The 20,985-nt window shown below is 39.2% G+C and overlaps 1 protein-coding gene across 1 annotated transcript in view; it reads right to left on the reverse strand.

Moving 5' to 3' along the window:
* Positions 1-20,985, reverse strand: part of LOC136869107 (DNA repair and recombination protein RAD54B) — a 329,880-nt gene that overhangs the window by 224,250 nt on the left and 84,645 nt on the right. The window contains exons 5-6 of the mRNA XM_068227115.1: positions 9,956-10,051; positions 7,837-8,097 (exon numbers count right to left, since the gene is read on the reverse strand). Coding sequence (XP_068083216.1) covers positions 7,837-8,097; positions 9,956-10,051 — 357 coding nt within the window. The remainder of the gene's footprint in view (positions 1-7,836; positions 8,098-9,955; positions 10,052-20,985) is intronic.

Raw genomic sequence — 20,985 nt, forward strand, 5'->3', positions numbered from 1 at the left:
GTGTGCGTGAGAATTTAAGTTTTTAATTTGTGTTTTGGGTGTTTGCAGAAATAATTTGTTTTAATAGTGAACAATTACGGAAAGTCATTTATATCGCAAAACATTAACGTGTGAAGCATTTATAAGCGATTATGGGTAAATATAGAAACTATTCTGCGGGCTTCAAGCTAAGCGTAATTGCCTTCGCTGAACAGCACGGGAACAGAGCGGCAGAAAGAAAATTTTCTGTGAGTGAAAAGTTGGTGCGTGACTGGCGGAAAGTAAAAAAACAAGCTAAAAAGCACAAACCCTTCTAGACGCACGTTTAGAGGTCCTAAAACAGGGAAGTTTCCTATAATTGACGAAGAAGTGTTTAGGTACGTCAGTGAAATACGTAACAATGGCTGCAGTGTATCATATGAAATGTTACAAATTAAGGGACAGGGGGTAGCGCGCAAACACAACATACCGGTAACTCAGTTTAAGGCGACTCGTGGGTGGATTAAGGGGTTCATGCGACGACACAATCTGTCAGTGCGAAGGAGAACAACACTAAGCCAAAAGTTGCCCGCTGATTACACGGACAAGATTGTAAATTTTCACCGATTTGTCATACGTTTGCGCAAGGAAACTTCGTACTTGCTTTCTCAAATCAGTAATGCCGATCGGACTCCAATCTTTTTTGATATGCCTCGCAACAGCACTATTGTGCTAAAAGGATCACGGAGTGTATTAATGAAAACCAGCGGTAGTGAGAAGTTGCGATGCACGGCAATGCTAGCCATTACAGCTGACGGGAGAAAGTTGCCGCCTTACATCATTTTCAAGAGGAAAACGATGTCTAAGAATATACAGTTTCCCCGTGGAATTCATGTACGAGTGCAACCAAAGGGTTGGATGGACATAGAACTCATGCTGGACTGGGTTAAAACTGTGTGGAATAGAAGACCTGGTGCACTACCGTACTAAAACAACCAGCTCTGCTTGTTTTAGATAGTTTCCGAGGTCACCTCGTGAACGAAGTGAAGCAAATTCTCCCTACAAATAAGACACGACAGATAGTCATTCCTGGTGGCCTAACATCTGCTTTGCAGCCACTAGACGTATGTGTTAATAAACCCTTTAAAGACCACTTACGTCGATTTTACAACGAGTGGATGATGAGCGGCGATCAGCAATTGACGCCCGCCGGAAATATCAGGCGCCCACCCTTGGACTTGTTATGCTCGTGGGTGAAGAAGAGTTGGGATCTTATACCACCTGAACTAGTCTCCAAGAGCTTCAAAAGGACTGGGATTTTGAATGCACTAGACGGTTCCGAAGATGACGCAGTGTGGCAGCAAGACGAAGAATCTGATACTGGTATTAACAGAGGCGAGGACGGCGCATCAGATAGCGAAACCTGCGATAGCGACACCGAAGATTTGGAATAAATTGCGTACCGGTAAGTCCGCATTTCACAACAAAGCGATATTTTTTTGGCAAGTGTAATATTTTAACTTTAATACTCAAATTAATGACAAATTAACTTAATACGTTCATTTTTATTTTCAGGTTGGAAAAACGTTCGCCGAATTGTTGCGAAAAATTATGAATTTTGTTTTAGACTATTTTAATTATTTTGATGTATAAACGCGAGTATTACGTGCATCTTAAATTTGTATCAAATACAATTTAGTTATAAATACATTTTTTGAGTAATACAAATACTGGTATTAAATATTCATCGTATAACGGTCGCACCCTACGATTTTTTTTCGAAAATTTTGGTATAAAAAGTGCGATGATTATGCCGTGAAATACGGTATCTAGCCTAGCAACCTGCGGGCTGATCAAACTCATACATTTGGTCCTGCCATCATATCTCTGAACTCTGTGGTCCACCGTTCAGATCATGCTCATGTCTGAGTGGCTGAATAAGCTGTTGTAATGACCCTACTGATTACAACGCTGACAAACAAGTTACGGAAACAACATCTGTAATACATGCCCAAGCAACTTTCTCTCTAGCTAACTCCTAACTCACAAGGTCTACCTATCAATGCTGCTTGATCGTTCAGGTTGCTTTCTTTAATGGTCTAACAATGCAATCCCTATCTTCAAACAAATGACAAAATCTATTTACACAAATTAACAAGAATTAACCTACAACCATGAACAAAATATAAACTATATACACATGCCAGTCCTGAGTGTGATACTTATTCCATTATAGCCTGAAGGGCAAATGTATTATATACAAATATCTGCGAAGCTACTCTATCTCAAACCCATGCTTTAAATATAGTCTGTCTGACCTTAATATCTCCTCATCTTAGCGCTCTTCCATAGCGGATCACAGGCTTTAGCACGCCATGGTACAGCTGTTGTCACAGGTCAGCAATCCTGGGTTTGTCTCCAGTGGCTTCCCCATGGTCTGGCTTCTTCTTGATTGGCACTGCTGGGCTGCTGTCTCATTACTGACCGTGATGATCCTGGCTTCTGTTGTCTCGTTCTTGACCGTGATGATCCTGAGCCGTTCAATTAGAGATCTTTTCCCGACAGCAACTGATGTCTTCTGTCGTCTTCTCGCACATCTGGGATGCGCCGTTATGTACTGGCACTTACGGATGAGCATTCGTGCGGTATAAAGTAAATGAAAGGAAATGCAGTTTTAATGCCTGAATCTGATTATGTGCACATTCCCGTGTTATTGCACATCAGTGTTACTTCTAACATTTATTTACGTAAAGTTTGAATAAACAACATGCTTAACCGCACACGCACTTCAATTCTAGCCACACGTACAGCAAAGGTCTAGGTTAGTTCATCCTTCTTCCTAAGCTTACTACCATTTGTGCAATTTACTTAGCTGCTTCTAGCTTAGCGCCCTGTATATGAACAGATTAAATTCTGTCCACATGATAGTTCCATTACAAACTGCTAACCTACACAGTTCAATCTGAGCTCACACAAATCCGAGAGCAAGTTAGCATTCAGGCTTCACTGGATTTATGCCTACCCATCGGGCTATTCTGACAAATAAGAATGCTTCTAATCCGCATTATAACTAGCCGATTGCTGCTCGATTTTATAATACAATTTAAACGTAATTGACCGGTGTGTGAACAGCGCACACAAAGAAAATCCCCCAAATCTGTAACAAAGTTCTAAGATGCTTTGTTATACAAAGACTTGCCTTAGCACGATCGACACACGTCACGTACATTCATGATTGGAGTTGAGTGTAGAGTGGGGTCCCGGCCGTCTCTGCTCACTATTAGACTGATAACTCAAGCCACGCTCAATTTTTCCCCGTCTGAGATACTTCACATCCGCTTGACTTCTTTGTGTGTAGCTGGCGTGCTTCTCACAGTCCTTGAAATGAACATCAATTAATTACAGGAGAAGATAATTAGCATAGCCATGCATATCAAATCACTAAGAAAATTATTCCTGACATTTCTATTATTTTTTCTTCCCCAGATTCCATCTGTAAGCAAAGATACATCTCAAGTTCATTTTCTCATCAGGCTTGGAGTTTCTCCACGTTTCTTGCTAGCAGATTGGCATCAGAAAATCCCCCCCCCCCCCCAGCATCAAGTGCTTGGTGTTCTCTGTCTCTGTCCTTGTCATACAGTGAACCACACCCGAACTAATGCCGTGATGCTCTCGAAAAAAACGCGCTATTGCATCAGATTGCGCCTCTTCTTTGTGGTCTCGTACGATTATTCTCACTGCATTAAATGTTACCTCCAACGGCCCATGAACAGAACGGTTCAATATCTATTAAATTAATTCTACTCCTTTTTTCTTTACATTACAATACTTCTACAGTTCAACACGAAGATTTTTATGTCATCCCTACTTAACTTCCAGAACCCTGTACCCTTATCACCGCTCCCTAGACCACCCTGTTTCCCTGATGTACCTCCCTATTACCCTTCAGAACAAAATTTCCTACGTTATACGTACAACTGCGGTTTAAGTAAAGACCATCTGAGCCAGATCCCTATCTCCTACCCACCCAGTAGAATCTAGAAATTTCACTCCCAGTTTCCCCACATACCCATTCCATAGTCTCATTTAAATCCCCAATCACCCTCCAGTCAGTATCCCTCCTGCACAGTATTCCACTGATAATCTCCGCTTCCTTAAACTTCACCCGTGCTGCATTTACCAAATCCCACACATCTCCAACTATGTTGCTACTTATACCAGCTTGCCTTACATTGTTACTATGAATGTGAAACACTACGACCTTCTCCTTTCCCTTCTCCTTCTCTTCTATTTTCCTCAACATCTGCCTTAACCTAATTCCTGGATAACACTCTACGCTGGTTCCCTTTCCTCCACACACTTTCCCCACATGTCTAACGTTGGAATCCCCCTTGACCAGAGCCTCAACCCTACCCACCTCATTTGATCCCCTCTCCATTTGGTCAGCTAAATTTTTCTGATGGCTGCAGAAGCTACTTTCTCCTTCCTTCTCTCCCTCCCATGACTCTGTTCCACCTGTCTTCTCCTATCCTCTACTCTACATTTCCCTTTCCTACATTTTCCTCACCTCCTACTTCCACACTTCTCAGCAACAGTTCCCTGTCTCTCACCTTCCCTCTGTTGTTCTACCTGCAGTGACTCAAGGATTTCTCACAGACACCTGTCTTGAATTCTGATCCTGAATACAATATTTACGCTAACAATCCCCAACGCCGAATAATCCTTGCACCCTAATTTAGGAAGTAAATTTTGAAAAAAATGAAATGAACTAAAATTCCTTCCAGCGAAAGAGTAACGTAGGCATAAACAAACATTTCATATCACTCCTCGAGTTCCACATGGTCTTTGTGCAAATATGAACATGACGGGTATAGCTACTTTGCCTGAAGATATATGAGATGATAAAAATGCATTATAACTGCTATAAAATATATTTGCCATGAAAATTAGCAAGTACGCACGGCCTTCTTACGTGACAGCTATTTCATTAATCTGAACTTGCAATAGGTTTGATTCGCTGTAAATCGGAAGATTCTTTGTATCTTGCATCACTATAATCCTCTCCTAAATTACTTACTCCACGTCTAAAACATTTCTCACACGCGAGTCTTTTTACTTGGGACAGTAACACGACCAGTGGTGGATAATTCTTTTCGTTCAATGTAAACACTTGAAACAAACACACCTATGAACTTGTTTATTAGTGTTGCGATACATAAAACCCTCGTTAATTCAAAGTCTTAGAGACGCAAAAATGTAACTTTGAATTACGTTATTTTGATATATATATATATATTTTTTTGCTAGTGGCTTTACATCGCACCGACACAGATACGTCTTACGGCGACGATGCGATAGGAAAGGCCTAGGAGTTGGAAGGAAGCGGCCGTGGCTTTAATTAAGGTGTGAAAATGGGAAACCACGGAAAACCATCTTCCGGGTTGCCGACACAGGCTGCATCACCCAGATGCGCCCCTAACCGCACGGCTAACTTACCAGGTTTATTTTGAATTAACCGCTAACTCGTAGTTCAGATATGCCAAACCTTGCCGCGTCACAAAATATTCCAAGACCTGTTAATCCATGCAATTAACATTTATTCAGAGTTTAAACCTCTCAAATGTCAAGAAAAAAAACTATTTCCAAAATATTTCCAACAAGGCGCATTTACAGTACTCAAATAATACACTTGGGTAAGTCACTGACAAACATAACCTCACGCAACAAAAGAAAAAAGTACGATTCAAAGACGAGGAGAAATCTATGTTGGCTCCCCTGTGCAAGTGCTTTATTAATTGGATTACTGTATTGTATGCATTTTATATGTCTTGTACTTGCATGGAAAGTACCCGTTGGCCTTAAAACACTGTGGCTAATCGAACATTCCTATGACGAGGGCCGGAGTAGGAGGTCTCTCGCATCCGTCTGCATTGCAACACAGCACTTTTTTTTCTTTTATTTTTCTTTTCTTTCATTGCATGGGGTTATGTTTGTCAGTGAGTTATCCAAGTACCGTATCTCCTTTAAAACCATAAGTCTATTTGATCTCGGCATTTAAAAAAAAATGAAGTTTCATCGGCAGTGACAATATAGTTCGGTGCATACAAATTGATTATAATTATGAACCACACTTTTTCGCCAACTCTCGGCATTGCCAGTGTACACGGATTCTGTTTCTCTGCACACTGCCTGCTACGCGATATTGTGGCATTCCTTAAAACGCTGAATAGTAACAAATTACGATTTCACTCAAACTTAGCAACTATGGAACACACTGTAGACGCACAGAAGCGAGAGAAAAACTGTGTAAAGCTACCTCTGCACGTTCCGGAAGACGCGTTCTATCATAACTCTGAGAAAATTCAAATTTAAATTACTCTGTAAAAACTTTAAAAAAAAATGTAAATGCAGTTTTGAAATAAAAGTCTGAATTATTTGCTGTTTAAATATGACATATTAGGGCAGTTTTCTTCCATCTGCAGTTACACAAAGCATAACTGTAAACCCAACACCGAAAACTATGTGAACCAGGAGTGTGTTGCCAACCTTGACGCAAATAAAACCCGCACTCCAATATCGTGTCTCAAATTTCAAAAAAATATATGCGGGGATTATTCGACAAACTACTCTTGCAGTTTTTGGAGATGCCAATGTGTCGGAATTTTAAACTACAGGGGTTATTTTGCACGCCAGTAAACCTACCGGCATGGACTAATCCAGGATCAAACCTGTCAACTTAATTCAGAATGCCAGCCCTTCTACTGTATGAGCCACTCTGCCTAGCCATGGTGTTTTCTTGATAACAATATATTTGTGGTCTCTCTCTCTCTCCAGCGAGAGAGAGAAAATTATCCATAAGAACTCAGATATGCATAAATTTATGAAAACTCAAGGCAGAAACAAAGTAACATAGATCGAAGTTGCCAAGTTATTTTCAAGACTTGATAGCCAATAATTACCAGAAGCTAAATTTTCTCAGTAAATGTGCATAACAAAAAAGCACAACAGCAATTGTAGTAAAGGTTATAACAATAACTAAAACTTGAGTGTAATTTTCTTCAATAATGCACAGTTAACACACTATTTTTCACTAGCCATTTGAACCATCTGGATCTCAAACATTGCATTGTTTATCTTTAATTACCAACTCACTCACTAAAGGTAGTTTCACATTCTTTGCATATGGTGGTAGCTGTGTAACACAAGTTTTTCAAGTTTGATGGTTAGTCTGTTTTTGTGAGCACCCACTGAAATATACAAGATATATATGCAAAAATTGGAAATGACTAGTATGATTTAAAACGTGAATGTAACATGTCCCTACTGCATTCCCATGGTATGCATTACTCTCCACAGTTGAATTTTAATGAATAATGATAATTGGCATATTACAAAAAGGTTGGAAAGAACTTTTTGATAAAGCCAATTAATTAAGATTGCTCTAGAGGATGAAATGTGAAAAATTATCATTTGATTATTTTTAAAATATTGTTAATAATGAAGGAAAAATTAAAAAACATAATATGTAAGGAACTGTAAATCTCAATACATTCTGTACCTAAGAGGCAAAGTGGCACAAGTCCTAAGTAATTCTACAGTTAAAAACAAATTCCATTAAAAATTGTCTTTAATTCACAATAAGTTTATCAAAGATACATAAATTTTGCTAAAATCATTACTCCTTTTGCTACTAAAGAACTACTGCACTTGTGCAACTGCTGTTTTCTCTGCGATGCAGTTGATAAAATAAAGGTAAACACACAACCTTCCACTAGTTCAATATAGAATGAGAATTTGCACTGAACTAACATTTCAAGAAATGATATTCAATGGCACTAAAAATCAATTATCTGAATCACATTATAGTAATCAAGGCACCTGGTGTTCATGAGATGGCCGAGGCATTACAAGAGGTTTGTACTTCATATGTTCATGTGATGGCTGAGGCACTACATGAGGTATGTACTTCTTTGATCCACTTTCACCTGTTAATCTCTCAGTAGGTACTGCAAGTGCAGATGATATTTTTGATCGCTTCTTACTTTCTGGCTTGAGGTAGGTATTACTTGAAACTGGTCTCTTCATAGCAGTGTTGACAGCAGGGCTCTCCGCACCAACTGAATTGATTAGCTCCAAAATCTACAGAACACAAATAACATAATGACTATGTCTAACAACAGAAAGGAAAGTGTAAAATGAAAGATACATAAACACAAGATAAACAAACTGTTAACACCCTGCCATGGATAAGCATATCAAACAAGAAGGACTGTTCATACATAACACGTATTATTTACAGAAGAATGGAAAGACAAGTTGAAGCCAAGTCGGGAGAAGATCAGTTTGGCTTCAGAAGAAATGTAGGATAAAATGAAGCAATCCTGAATTTACATCTGATCTCAGGGGATTATTAATTAACTTTTTAAATAACTGTTAGGTTCTCAGTCTGCCGACACTAATTTTGAGCAATACATTTACGAAATACCTGGGGAAAAAAAATGAAAAAAAGTACAGTAACAGTATTGACAAGTAACAGTACTTGAAAAGCAAACAACTTACACTTTTCAAGTATAATAATGTTACCAATTTTTTTTTTTTCAGGTAGTATATAAATGAATTACTAAAAATTAGTTTCAGCAGACTGAGGAACCTAAAAGATATAAATTAACTGAGTTGAAATTGAAAAGAGATGGCTTCAGATATTACTAATTATCTTAGAGGATCAAATTAGGGAGGACAAGCCCACGTACGTGACATTTGTAGATCTAGAAAAGGCAATCGATCAACGATGACTGGACCAAGCTATTTGAGATTCTAAAGGTGGTTATTATCTACAATCTGAATAAAAATCAGTCTACAGTGATACGAATCAAGGGCTATGAAAAAAGCAGCATTAATCCATAAAAGAGTGAGACAAGGCTGACATTTGTGCCCCCTCTTTTTCACTGTTTATATAGAACAGGCGATAAAGGAAATCAAAGTGGAATTTGAAAATAAAACCACAATCCAAGGAGAGGAAATTAAAACTAAGATTTGTTGACGATATTGTTATTTAATGTGAGTCTGGAAAAGATATGCAGAAATTGCTGAATGGTATTTACACAGTCCTGGAGAAGGAGTACAAGATGAAAATAAATAAATTCAAAACAAAAGTAATGGTGTACAGGTGATGCAGAAAATATCAGATTAGAAAATGAAGACTTAAATGAAGTAGATGAATATTGTTACTTGGGTAGTAGAGTAACTAAATTTAGCAGAAGTAAGGAGGATATAAAATGCAGACTAGCACAAGCACAGAAGGCCTTTCTTATGAAAAGAAATGCGCTCATCTTGAACAATGATATAGGTTTTGTGCTATTTTGCCGGTGGCTCCAAGTAGCCTACGTGGTGGCCTCCACAGTATGCACTAGCCAAGCGTCTTGGTGGGTATGCTAAGTACCAACTGATGAGCCCAATTTAGCACACGGAGGCGAAACGCTGACAACCAGGAATGAGTTAGCTGTAAAATTTATAATGTCCAATAACGGACCATTTATATTGGTATTTTGCTTTATGTCGCAATGGCACAGATAGGTCTTATGGCGACGATGGAATAGGGAAGGCCTAGGAGTGGAAAGGAAGCGGCCGTGGCCTTAAGGTACAGCCCTAGCATTTGCCTGGTGTGAAAATGGGAAACCACGGAAAGCCATCTTCAGGGCTGCCAACACTGGCAGTCGAACCCATTATTTCCTGGATGCAACCTCACGGCTGTGCGCTCCTAACCGCACAGCCAACTTGCCTAGTTTTGAGGGAAGTGTAGGCAATAAGAATGGTAGATGTAGACCAAGGCATAAATATGACAAACATAACAGAGTAGATGTACGAGTTATGTAGAAATGAAAAGGTTAACTCAGGATAGAGTGGCATGAAGGGCTGCATAAAACAGTATATGGACTGATGAACCAACAACAAGAAGTTACTTTTAACTATCCTTAGCAAAGACAATCTAAATTCTTACCTCTACTTCCTTACCACCAACAAGGAGGCGAGAGCCCTCACTTAATGTAGCCGTCTTGATTCCAGAAGCTCGGCCCATGATCTTTCCTTCAGTATCCTGCATAACAATAATACAATCTGAAAGGACTCATTGTCTAAACACTGTGATTAACTGAATAAAAGGCCAATACCAAGTTAAATACAAGGACAATGGTAAAGAAAGGAACTCCATGGGAATAAATACAACAAAAGAGACGGCTACATGAATGAGATTATACTAGTATGCCATTCTCTAGCATTTATGGCAGGGGAAGTCTAAGAACAAAATACTACCTATTCTGATTTACTGATCATCGATTAAGCTATAACTGTGATTTAAAGGACCGTATGGCATATTCAACAGATGGATATCTTATGCCATCCGACTATTTCAATAATTTGATGATGACGATGATGCTTGTTTAAATGGGCCTAACATCTAGGTCATCGGCCCCTAATGGTATGAAATGAAATGATAAATTAAAAGTTCAAAATCATCCAATGATCAAAATAAAAATTGTCATGAAAAATGAATGGATGGATATAAAACAATCAGTGGATCCGACCAAAAAACTATCATAAAAATAATATTACTGACCAAGGGACCACTTCTAAAGCACAATCCTGAATCGAGGATGCTTGTTGTCTAAAGGGGTCCAAAATCCAGGTCAACGGCCCCTCATAATGATACTTGCTGCTAGTAAAGTAGAACCACGATATTTGTCATTTTGGGGTACTAATCAAAAGTAGCGTAGACTCACGGTGTTCCATACATCATGGTATTAATCACAAGTATGTATGTCATAGACCTATGGTGTTTCTCACATATTGGCGCCACTCATAGGCAACGCAAACCGATGGCGTTCCTCACCTAGGGGTACTCATCATGGGAGCCGGTATTTCCGTAGTGTTCCTCACATGAGGGGTACTAATTACAGGCAACGCAGACCCAGGGTGTCGCTCATATAGTGGTACTAATTACAGGCAATGCCTAGACCTGTGGTGTTTCTCACAATGGTACTAATCACGGGTACTGGAAGCTCACAGTGAACCACTCTCTGCTGCTACTAATCACAAACCTATTGTGTACCTAATATAGTGGTACTACTCACAAGTAATGGTGTTCCCTGCGTGATGGTAATAATCAAAAATAGTTTCACGGTTCTAATACAATCATCCCTTTGTCACCCCTTTTAGTTGCCTCTCAAGACAGGCAGGGCATACCATGGGTGTATTCTTCGTCTGCATCCCCCACCCACAGGTGGTAGACAAGAGAAGAGAAGAAAAAAGAAGGGATCCGTCACTTTGAAATATGAAGTAACAGACGAAGAAAGGCAAGGGCCACGAAGGGCGTGAAAATGAAAGACTCCCTAGGCCTCAAACGCTCTAATACCATCGGAGTCAAAAGAGAACAAGAGTTGATCAAGGGAGGTCGGAGATGAAAGTGAGGAGCCTGGCACAAGTAAGTGGAAGCAATGCCAGGACTCAGCTAAGGGCCCCCTGATCGCCAATCCACGCTCCCGCGTTGTGAGCGCCTGGGGCCCCTTTTAGTCACCTCTTACGACGGGCAGGGGATACCGTAGGTGTATTCTTCATCTGCGTCCCCCACCCACAGGGGGTTTTCAATAATTTAGTAGTCAAAAGGTGTTCTCTCTAAAATATACCGTTAACATTCTTCTGAAACAGTGGATTTATGAACCTGTCTAGCATAAAGTACTTCAAAATCAGCATATTCTTTTGAAAATAAGAATCAAAGCTAAATAAATCCTTGCTACGGGAAAGATTGGTACAGGCATAATTATCTATATATTTAAAACGCTAGGCTGATTTTTGTTACAGCGAGTTCTCGAGAATGGCTGAACCTATTGACATCGTAAAGCATTAAGACGAAAGCTCCTGGCCTGTGGTTTTGCAGTGTCTTTGGAAGCATACAAACTTTATGCCATATATTTTTAAATTATTAAAGGAAAATGTAGCATTCTAATTGGCCAAAGAGCTCGCCAATACTTCTATGATGTGTTTATTATGTATTTTGGAATATGTCTAAGTTGAGATTGTTATGAAGACGCAGTTTGGCATGTATTTGTATTTATTTATTTTTTTGCTAGTGGCTTTACGTCGCAACGACACAGATAAGTCTTATGGTGACGATGGGATAGGGAAGGCCTAGGCGTTGGAAGGAAGCAGCCGTGGCCTTAATTAAGGTACAGCCCCAACTTTTGCCTGGTGTGAAAATGGGAAACCACGGAAAACCATCTTCAGGGCTGCCGACAGTGGGATTCGAACCCACTATCTCCTGGATGCAAGCTCACAGCCGCACGCCTCTAACCGCATGGCCAACTCGCCCGATATTTGCATTTATTGACATATCGTAAGGATATATTTCATCTGAAGAGCTAGCCAGCTCTCAGTAGTACGCATGACTGGCAAGTGCGCTACATATCGATCTGTGTGTTCCTTCTGAGCTACATAGTGCTGCCATTTGGGTGCGCACAAGGCACTACAGGCGACAATGTTTTGATGCTCATTTGTTTTTAATTGGTTTTGCCCTGTTGAAGACTCGTTGTGGCTGGTCGCAGATAAAAGTTTTAACAGAACTAAAGAGAGGAGAAATTACAAAAAATTTTGATCCAGGTTGAACTTGTCACCAACTGGGGACAGTTCCTGGTTGGTTGGTGTTTAGCTGATGATATTCTTATGTATACGTTGGAAGACTGTAGGTAATTCCTCATATTCTTCGGGACAACGGCATTTTTACTACTGAGATAATCTCCTACATACCGAGGATGTTTAGTTCGGACTGAATTATTGAAATCAGATTTAAATTGGGAAAGTGTTCGAATTTATTGATAATCAAGATGTAAAATTTTTTTTAAGATGACTCGGTAGCCATTAATTTGGCGTGAACTGGATGTGATTATTATTCTCAATGCTCTAAGTTCTTAAGTACAGTGTAATATTTTATTTCTAAACTATTCTTGTAACAATATGTTAAGTTGTAAATTAAATGAAATACTGGTGAAATTCAGTAAGTTAAGAGTTGTTTCGATGATGGCTATCTAGTAAGTGTTTGGGAGCCATCTTTCTTTTGCCGTGTCACGTGATCTGTTTCCATGGGTGACAGTTGTAAACAAATGGGGGCATATCGTTGACTAGATACAGTTGCATTGCATTGCATTGATTGTATGATGTTGGTTCTGTGTGATGGGGCGTATTGCGCTCTGATTTAAGATACTTTGATCGTACAATACGATTTTAATTGAATTGCGTCCTCTATTTTTTTTTTTGCTAGTTGCTTTACGTCGCACCGACACAGATAGGTCTTATGGCGACGATGGGACAGGAAATGGCTAGGAGTGGGAAGGAAGCGGCCGTGGCCTTAATTAAGGTACAGCCCCAGCATTTGCCTGGTGTGAAAATGGGAAACCACGGAAAACCATTTTCAGGGCTGCCGATAGTGGGGTTCGAACCTACTATCTCCCGAGTACTGGATACTGGCCGCAATTAAGCGACTGCAGCTATCGAGCTCGGTGCGTCCTCTATTGAATGTGTCTTTATCTTAGGGAGTATTTTCTACTTATGTCATTTAATTATGCCTGTGACATTTTATTATTGTTCCGTTATTTAGGGTACTGGCACTAGAAGTCTTGGAGAAACAAGTCTCAACTTACTACAAATTATTTTCACTGGTACTCTAGTTAATCCTATTATTAATTATTTTCCTTAAAATAATGTGCAGAATAATTTCTATTCTAAAATACTGATATTATCCATTGTGATTTTAATTGTGATAGTAACTCCTTTCAATTTTCATTATCTTGGAGTAGGTTTCAAAAATTATTGATAAGACCTTAAATTGATATTTTGAAAGAAATTGATATATTCCTTTCAAGTCAGTATAATTTCTTTTGGTTGTTGATCCGCCTAGCCTCGTGGCCCGGTTTGTTTGTTATTCACGTTTCCACGTTGGGACCTATGTGGTAATTAGTTTTGTTTCTATGTGTTTGCTCTGAATGGTCCCGTGTTGTTCAACTACTACCGATTGGGATTCACTCAGAGATATCAGGTAGAGTTGGGTAAATTTATACTGTGGTGGTGTGTCAACTTCAAGGCCGCCTGAACAGCGAGCGCTGAGGCATGTAGCACAATCGAGGAGGTGGAAGGGGATAAGCACGCATGCACAGTCAGAACTCTTCCTGGTCAACTGTACTTCGCCTTCTTCCAACCTGTATTGTAGCGAGTTGCTTGGCCGAAAAGAAGCTGTTCAATGCAATTTTACTGTCTCTTCTGTAGGTCTCCCTATATTTGCTGGTTTGAAGTGATTTTGGATAATTTAAACATCTCCTTCTCCATGTCGTCTCTCCCTATATTTGTTAGCTTGAGTTATTTTGGAGAAATTTTAACATGGAGGCTATGAACTTCTTTCATATTGGGAGTTAGTGAAGCGAGTCGATCCTCCGTGTCATACTAATGTGCTAATTTTCAATTTTGATTTGGCCGACATGGTATTCATATCAAACAACTTTCAATTATTAATGAAATCATTGACATTCTCAAACAAAACAACACAAATGCCAAGAACGCATTTCTCATCGACAGTTCCGGGGGCACTAGAAAAGCATTAAGGACTCAACCCATTCTTTTTCTATTTAAAGATAAAAATGTTCATATTTACTAAATTGTGTTGTGACTTCGCGCCTGATAATATATGCAGGCTGGTTCATTTAACTGTTCACCGCTTCTCGTAAACATTTTGAGACAAGTGCCGAACTTTGCGTGTGTTGTGCTACTATTCAGAAGATTGCGCCTTAAGTGACTGACCTTCTACTTCTTCTAGATTTTACGATTTAAAATCGTGCAGTGCCTATCCCCATTATCTTATATTGCTTCGTCAACTGTTTTTGTTAAAGACTCATTCTTTAATTTCTTATTTACCTATGCATTGTTTTTGCATTTTATTGGGGTCGAAACCGGTACTACTTATAATTAAATAGGAATGTAACACCACATTTCTTAATTACTTGTATTGAATAGGTTGAACTACGTTATTTGTTATTTCAATTTAATTGTCATTCGTTTTCTACAATAGAAAAGATCTCTCCATCCTCCAAACAGCTTATAAAACGTACCTTACTCAATATTTACAAAAATATCTTCACTGACATAGATCAAAGAACAAATCCCAGTGGTAACCTGAATTAAATATCAGAGAATATATTATCCTTTCCAAAGAAATGATTAATACATACCTTCAGGAAGACCCCGAAGCACCTGGAAGAAGGAGATCAACAAGGTACGTCGGACCCTCCAAATTGATAACTAGGAAACGCAGGCTGAAGATCGAAAAGGATGGAAGAGCATTGCGAGAAGAGCACAGGAACTTCATATCGCTCAGAAGCCTATGGAGTAAGTGGAATGAGTGAGCGATTCTTTAAAGAAAGCCCAACGAGAATACAAGCCTGCCCTACTTCTTCCCCCACTCACCATCCCCCTCGACCCCCTAAAGCCTTCACCCACTCGGCCATTACCTCCAGCCAAAAATAGACAACAATCCGTACACAGCACACGGCTTGTCTGAAAAGACACACAACGACCAGCTAGGAATGTAAGTACTCAAATGTGCCTTATATTCTTTTTATCTTTCGATTTTGTTTACGTTTACACAATTTCTCAATAACCTATTTTCATTCTAGATTACTCCACAACCCAAGCCCGGTTTTTCAACTTATAACGGCACCACATGGAAAGTTCCCCATGTGTTAACAGCCTAATTTTACCTCACAATGTTTATTATAAATAAAAACCACTAATGGAACACATTTTATGATCAGCAGCATAGAACCAAGACTGAACTGCTAGTCATGATTTTTTCTCCTAACATGTGTGTGAACAAATGTAAGATTCTCTACTTGTTCGATCAATCAATCAATCAATCAATCAATCAATCAATCAATCAAGATCTGCATTTAGGGCAGTCGCCCAGGTGGCAGATTCCTTATCTGTTGTTTTCCTAGCCTTTTCTTAAATGATTTCAAAGAAATTGGAAATTTATTGAACATTTCCCTTGGTAAGTTACTCCAATCCCTAACTCCCCTTCCTATAAATGAATATTTGCCCCAGTTTGTCCTCTTGAATTCCAACTTTATCTTCATATTTTGATCTTTCCTACTTTTATAAACGCCACTCAAACTTATTCATCTACTAATGTCATTCCATGTCATCTCTCCGCTGAGAGCTCGGAACATACCACTTAGTTGAGCAGCTCTTCTTCTTTCTCCCAATTCTTCCCAGCCCAAACTTTGCAACATTTTTGTAACGCTACTCCTTTGTCGGAAATCACCCAGAACAAATCGAGCTGCTTTTCTTTTGGATTTTTTCCAGTTCTTGAATCAGGTAATCCTGGTGAGGGTCCAATACACTGGAGCCATACTCTAGTTGGGGTCTTACCAGAGACTTATGATATGTTTATAATGCATTTATGGAACATATTTTACGAATAGCAGCATAGAACCAAGACTGAACTACTAGTAATGATTTTTCTCTCTTAAGCTGTGTGTCATCAAACGTAAGATTCCTTTTTACTTGAACAACGACGCAATAGTAAACTCGTGTCCTCATCCCGAGGTGATGCAGTTCTTCTCATGCACACCCCCAATGGAGATGAGCTGTATGAACCATTTCAACCAAATACCAGCCCTCCTGCCATTCTTAAATTTCTGGCAGTATCGGGAATTGAACCCCGGCTCCCGAGGATGGCAGATAACACTAACCATTACGCTACGGAGACGTACAAGGATGAGATGTTTCAATTGGATTTCAAATCATCACTTTGTTATCAAAAGGCACACTAAAACCATGTACATTTTATTTGCTGTAGACATGTACAGAACACCTTTGTTTGTTATGCTAATTTTACTATTTAACGTACCTATAACTTTGCTTTAAGAATAAAAACTTTGTAAGAACTGTAAAGGTGGAACTTTTAATGTTCATTTCTTTAAACTGTTCATCATGTCTTGACGGGTTTCAGCTAGTTTTGATTATCTTAGTTATTCTGGCCAGGATTTTCTATTACGGTAATCGAGTAGACTGTAAAGCCCGAGTGTCAAGCAACAGTAAATAACCTGACACTGAAACGGGCCAATGGCTTAGAACATATGAGCTGCATAATGATGATGATAATAATAATAATAATAATAATAATAATAATAATAATAATAATGTTATTTTCTTTACGTCCCACTAACTACTTTTACGGTCTTCGGAGACGCCGAGGTGCCGGAATTTAGTCCCGCAGGAGTTCTTTTACGTGCCAGTAAATCTACCGACACGAGGCTGACGTATTTGAGCACCTTCAAATACCACCGGCCTGAGCCAGGATCGAACCTGCCAAGTTGGAGTCAGAAGGCCAGCGCCTCAACCGTCTGCGCCACTCAGCCCGGCAGCAGCTGCGTAGATGGAAATAGTGTTATTGCACCCTCTCTTAACATTAGTGGTTATTGGGTCAGCTGCCAGCTAGATTGATGCTAGAGATTGCCAAACACGTTTGTATCCTCCGGTAGATTAGTACGCGATATGTAGGCATGAAAAATGTGTTTCTATCAAATCGAAAGATGAACACAGTGTCAGCATTGCTCCTTGTAAGCGTTATCAAGCAGTGGGAGTGTTATACGGGTTTTTAAAATAACAATTGCCATTCTGTTTCATTCTGGGTTGTAGATCGGGATACAATAAAATACCATTGCTGTAAAATAAAGAACAAAGCTAGCTAGTAGACCTACCTGAAGCTCACTGATAGCTTCTAGTGCATTTTCCCATGGTACTGCACGGCAAAAGTGTATGAAGATAAGTGGGGAGCTTGTTGGGACAGACTGGATACAGCGGAACCTCAATTATCCCTTCCTGGAAACTACGTTTTCCCGGATTATCTGTTTAAATTATATGGTCCAGCGAACATCCTAACTAAATTATGTTGTAAAAATCTTGCATTATCCGTTCCTCGAAGAAACAAGTTCCCAGATCAATCATCCAGAAATTTCAGTCCCATCAATGCTAAATGCTCAATCAAGCGTTTTTCAAAAAAAGTATTTCAAGAAAGGATGGCTACAAAATACCTATGGATCTTGATGTTAACGTCCCATCATTGCAACAATTAGACCATGTATTGTTCGGGGAAAGCGATCGGCAGTGACCTTGCATAAGGGATCATCTTAGCATTGCATTCAGCTGGTATTATTCAGGGAATCCTCAGAAATAATGAAGCAGAGATTAACAACAACTGGAAGGAGACAGAGCGCATTTCAACAGCTCTACTTGAAGACGGAATGAGTTTCGTCAAATGTTCGTATACTTGTAATAAAACTTCTACATTATGTCCAGGTTAGATGTTTATTTTTGACTTTTTCCTATAGTATTGCCGAACAAGTTTTCGGCACACTTCCTACAGGGCACTACATTTAGGCCTAGTCACTGGACTTTCGGACAGGAATCGAAATTGCTCCTTCCTAACACGAATCTAGTATTTTTATATGATTAGATACAATCATGTTCTCGAGCCCAGAAGAGATGTTGCACCTTACGTATATGAAGCCATTACTGTTTAAGCCCTAATATAATATGGGGGATTTTTACTTTTACTTTTTTATGATAGAATATCCTTATAAAAACATGAGTTATTTTATTTGTGCAGCATAACTTTTTAAAAGTTTGTATCAACCCACTGGCTTTTGCAGCAAGCATACTTTCCAGCTCTAGGTCACGAATAAACCAAAATTCCTGTAGTTTTGATGATTTTATTTTCTCTTTTCAATCTGCTTGTGATTAGTGACGGGCAGAATTGAATATATAATGCATTGGAGAAATTTTGAGAATCGATACTTACATACAAAACCATATTCTCAAGTTCAACATAACTTTTAAAAATTGATGCAGGCCTAATTTACGCGATACAAGATTTCCAGAAACTTACTACGAACACTACACCGGTGACCATATTCCAATGAAAGATTAAAAAAAGGAGGGATTTCACCATCATGTTGGACACTTTTGTATCTGATGTGCTTTAGTTTATTAAATTAGAGAATTAAAATTTACTTGCGATCGATTGTTGTTTGGCTTGACATTATTTATTTGATTTTTTATGACTTTGGCTGATCATAGTTGCTGACATAATGGAAGATTGTCACGGGAATCTGACAAAGTTTCCCGGTAAAACTGGATGTAAAGTATCAAGATTTTAAACTCGTGTAATTAATGTTTGAAGCTGGCCGCACGATCTAGCTTGCCTGCCTCTCACCCGGAGGCCCCGGATTCAATTCCCAGCCACGCCAGGCATTTTTACCTGGATATGTGGGCTGGTTCTTCGTCCACTCAACCTACGTAATCATAGTTAACTGAGAAGCTATGTATCGGTGAGATGGCTATCCCGGTCTAGAGCCAGGAATAATGGCCAAGATGATTCGTCACATTGACCGTGCGTCACGTCACAATCTGCAGACCTTTGGGCTGAGCAGCGGTCACTTGGTAGGCCAAGGCCCATTAGGGCTGTAGTTTAGTTTGTTTTTAGGAGAGTTGGAAAGATTATTATTATACATATTTAATTATTGTGTTTTTTTGTTTTGTTTTTTAACATTTTGCTTCACGTCGCACCGACGCAGATAGGTCTTATGGAGACTAAGGGATGGGAAAGGGCTAGGAGTGGGAAGGAAGCGGCCGTGGTCTTAATTAAGGTACAGCCCCAGCATTTGCCTGGTGTGAAAATGGAAAACCATCTTCAGGGCTGCTGACAGTGAGATTCGAACCCACTATCTCCTGGATGCAAGCTCACAGTTGCGCGCACCTAACCGCATGGCCAACTTGTCCGGTATTGTGATGTTTAGCCAAATTGTTAATGGTTTTAATTCATTCCCAGATTTTCCATTTTCCCCGTATTGTACAGGGTTATCCCCCCCCCCCCCCCCCAATAAAAAACCTGGAGAATCAAGGTTTCACTGTAATGAGTACAACCACATGCTTACAGGCAAGCAATGTACTTCTCAGGACAGTGTCACCTGTCATCCAGTAGTCAGGTAAACATCAAGGTTCATCGGTGATGCGATATGACACAATAATTTAAAATTTACCTACAAAATAAGATGAACATTTACATGAGTTTAAAATAATCTATAGGTGTGATCCACAATCCCTTAACTTTCATAAAACACTAAAAATAAATAACAAGAACAAAATGAGATAAAACTTGATATGATATTGACTTGTAAAATATAATCATAAATACCATAGAAGATTTAAAGCAAAGAAGTTTATACCTAGAGGTTACCGAAAGGAATATATCCCTGGTTGGAATGAAAACAGTGATGTTCTCTACAAAGAGTTCCTTCAACTGGTAACAGTGCCATCCTCGACTTTTGGTTACCCTATATACCACTACTGTTAAGACAGAGCTTATTCTCATAACATACAGTTCTTAAGAACATGAACTTATTTTGAAGCAAAATATATCTTGTCTACTCTGTTCAAGTAGTTCTAAACCAGCCACTGTTTGTTATTTCCATTTTGCAGTGTATTTCTTTTTTGAAGGCTTTCAGTGAAAATTAGAAGTGACGGATGAGAAAGTTTGTACATTCAGTATACAAGTGTTTCAAGTCCAGTGCAGTACTGTGTTTGGTTAAATACAAGAACAGCTGACAGTGGGATGTGGTATGATTAGTTGCTGAAACCTACACTAGTACTCCGCAGTGTTGGAGCGCTTAAACTCAGTGATGACACTAGTTGTTCTACTCATTCTGCCCTCCGTAAAAGAAATGTTATAGAAACTCATTATGGTAGCCGGGATAGCAGCAAGCATCATCACTGAAACGATGGTGGTGGTGACTGATTCCAGGGACCGAACATCAAGGTTTATCGGTGATGCGATATGACAATAATTTAAAATTTACCTACAAACTAAGATGAACATTTACATGAGTTTAAAATCTATAGGTGTGATCCACAATCCCTTAACTTTCATAAAAC

This window comes from Anabrus simplex, chromosome 1, assembly GCF_040414725.1.
Source record: "Anabrus simplex isolate iqAnaSimp1 chromosome 1, ASM4041472v1, whole genome shotgun sequence".
Taxonomy (NCBI): domain Eukaryota; kingdom Metazoa; phylum Arthropoda; class Insecta; order Orthoptera; family Tettigoniidae; genus Anabrus; species Anabrus simplex.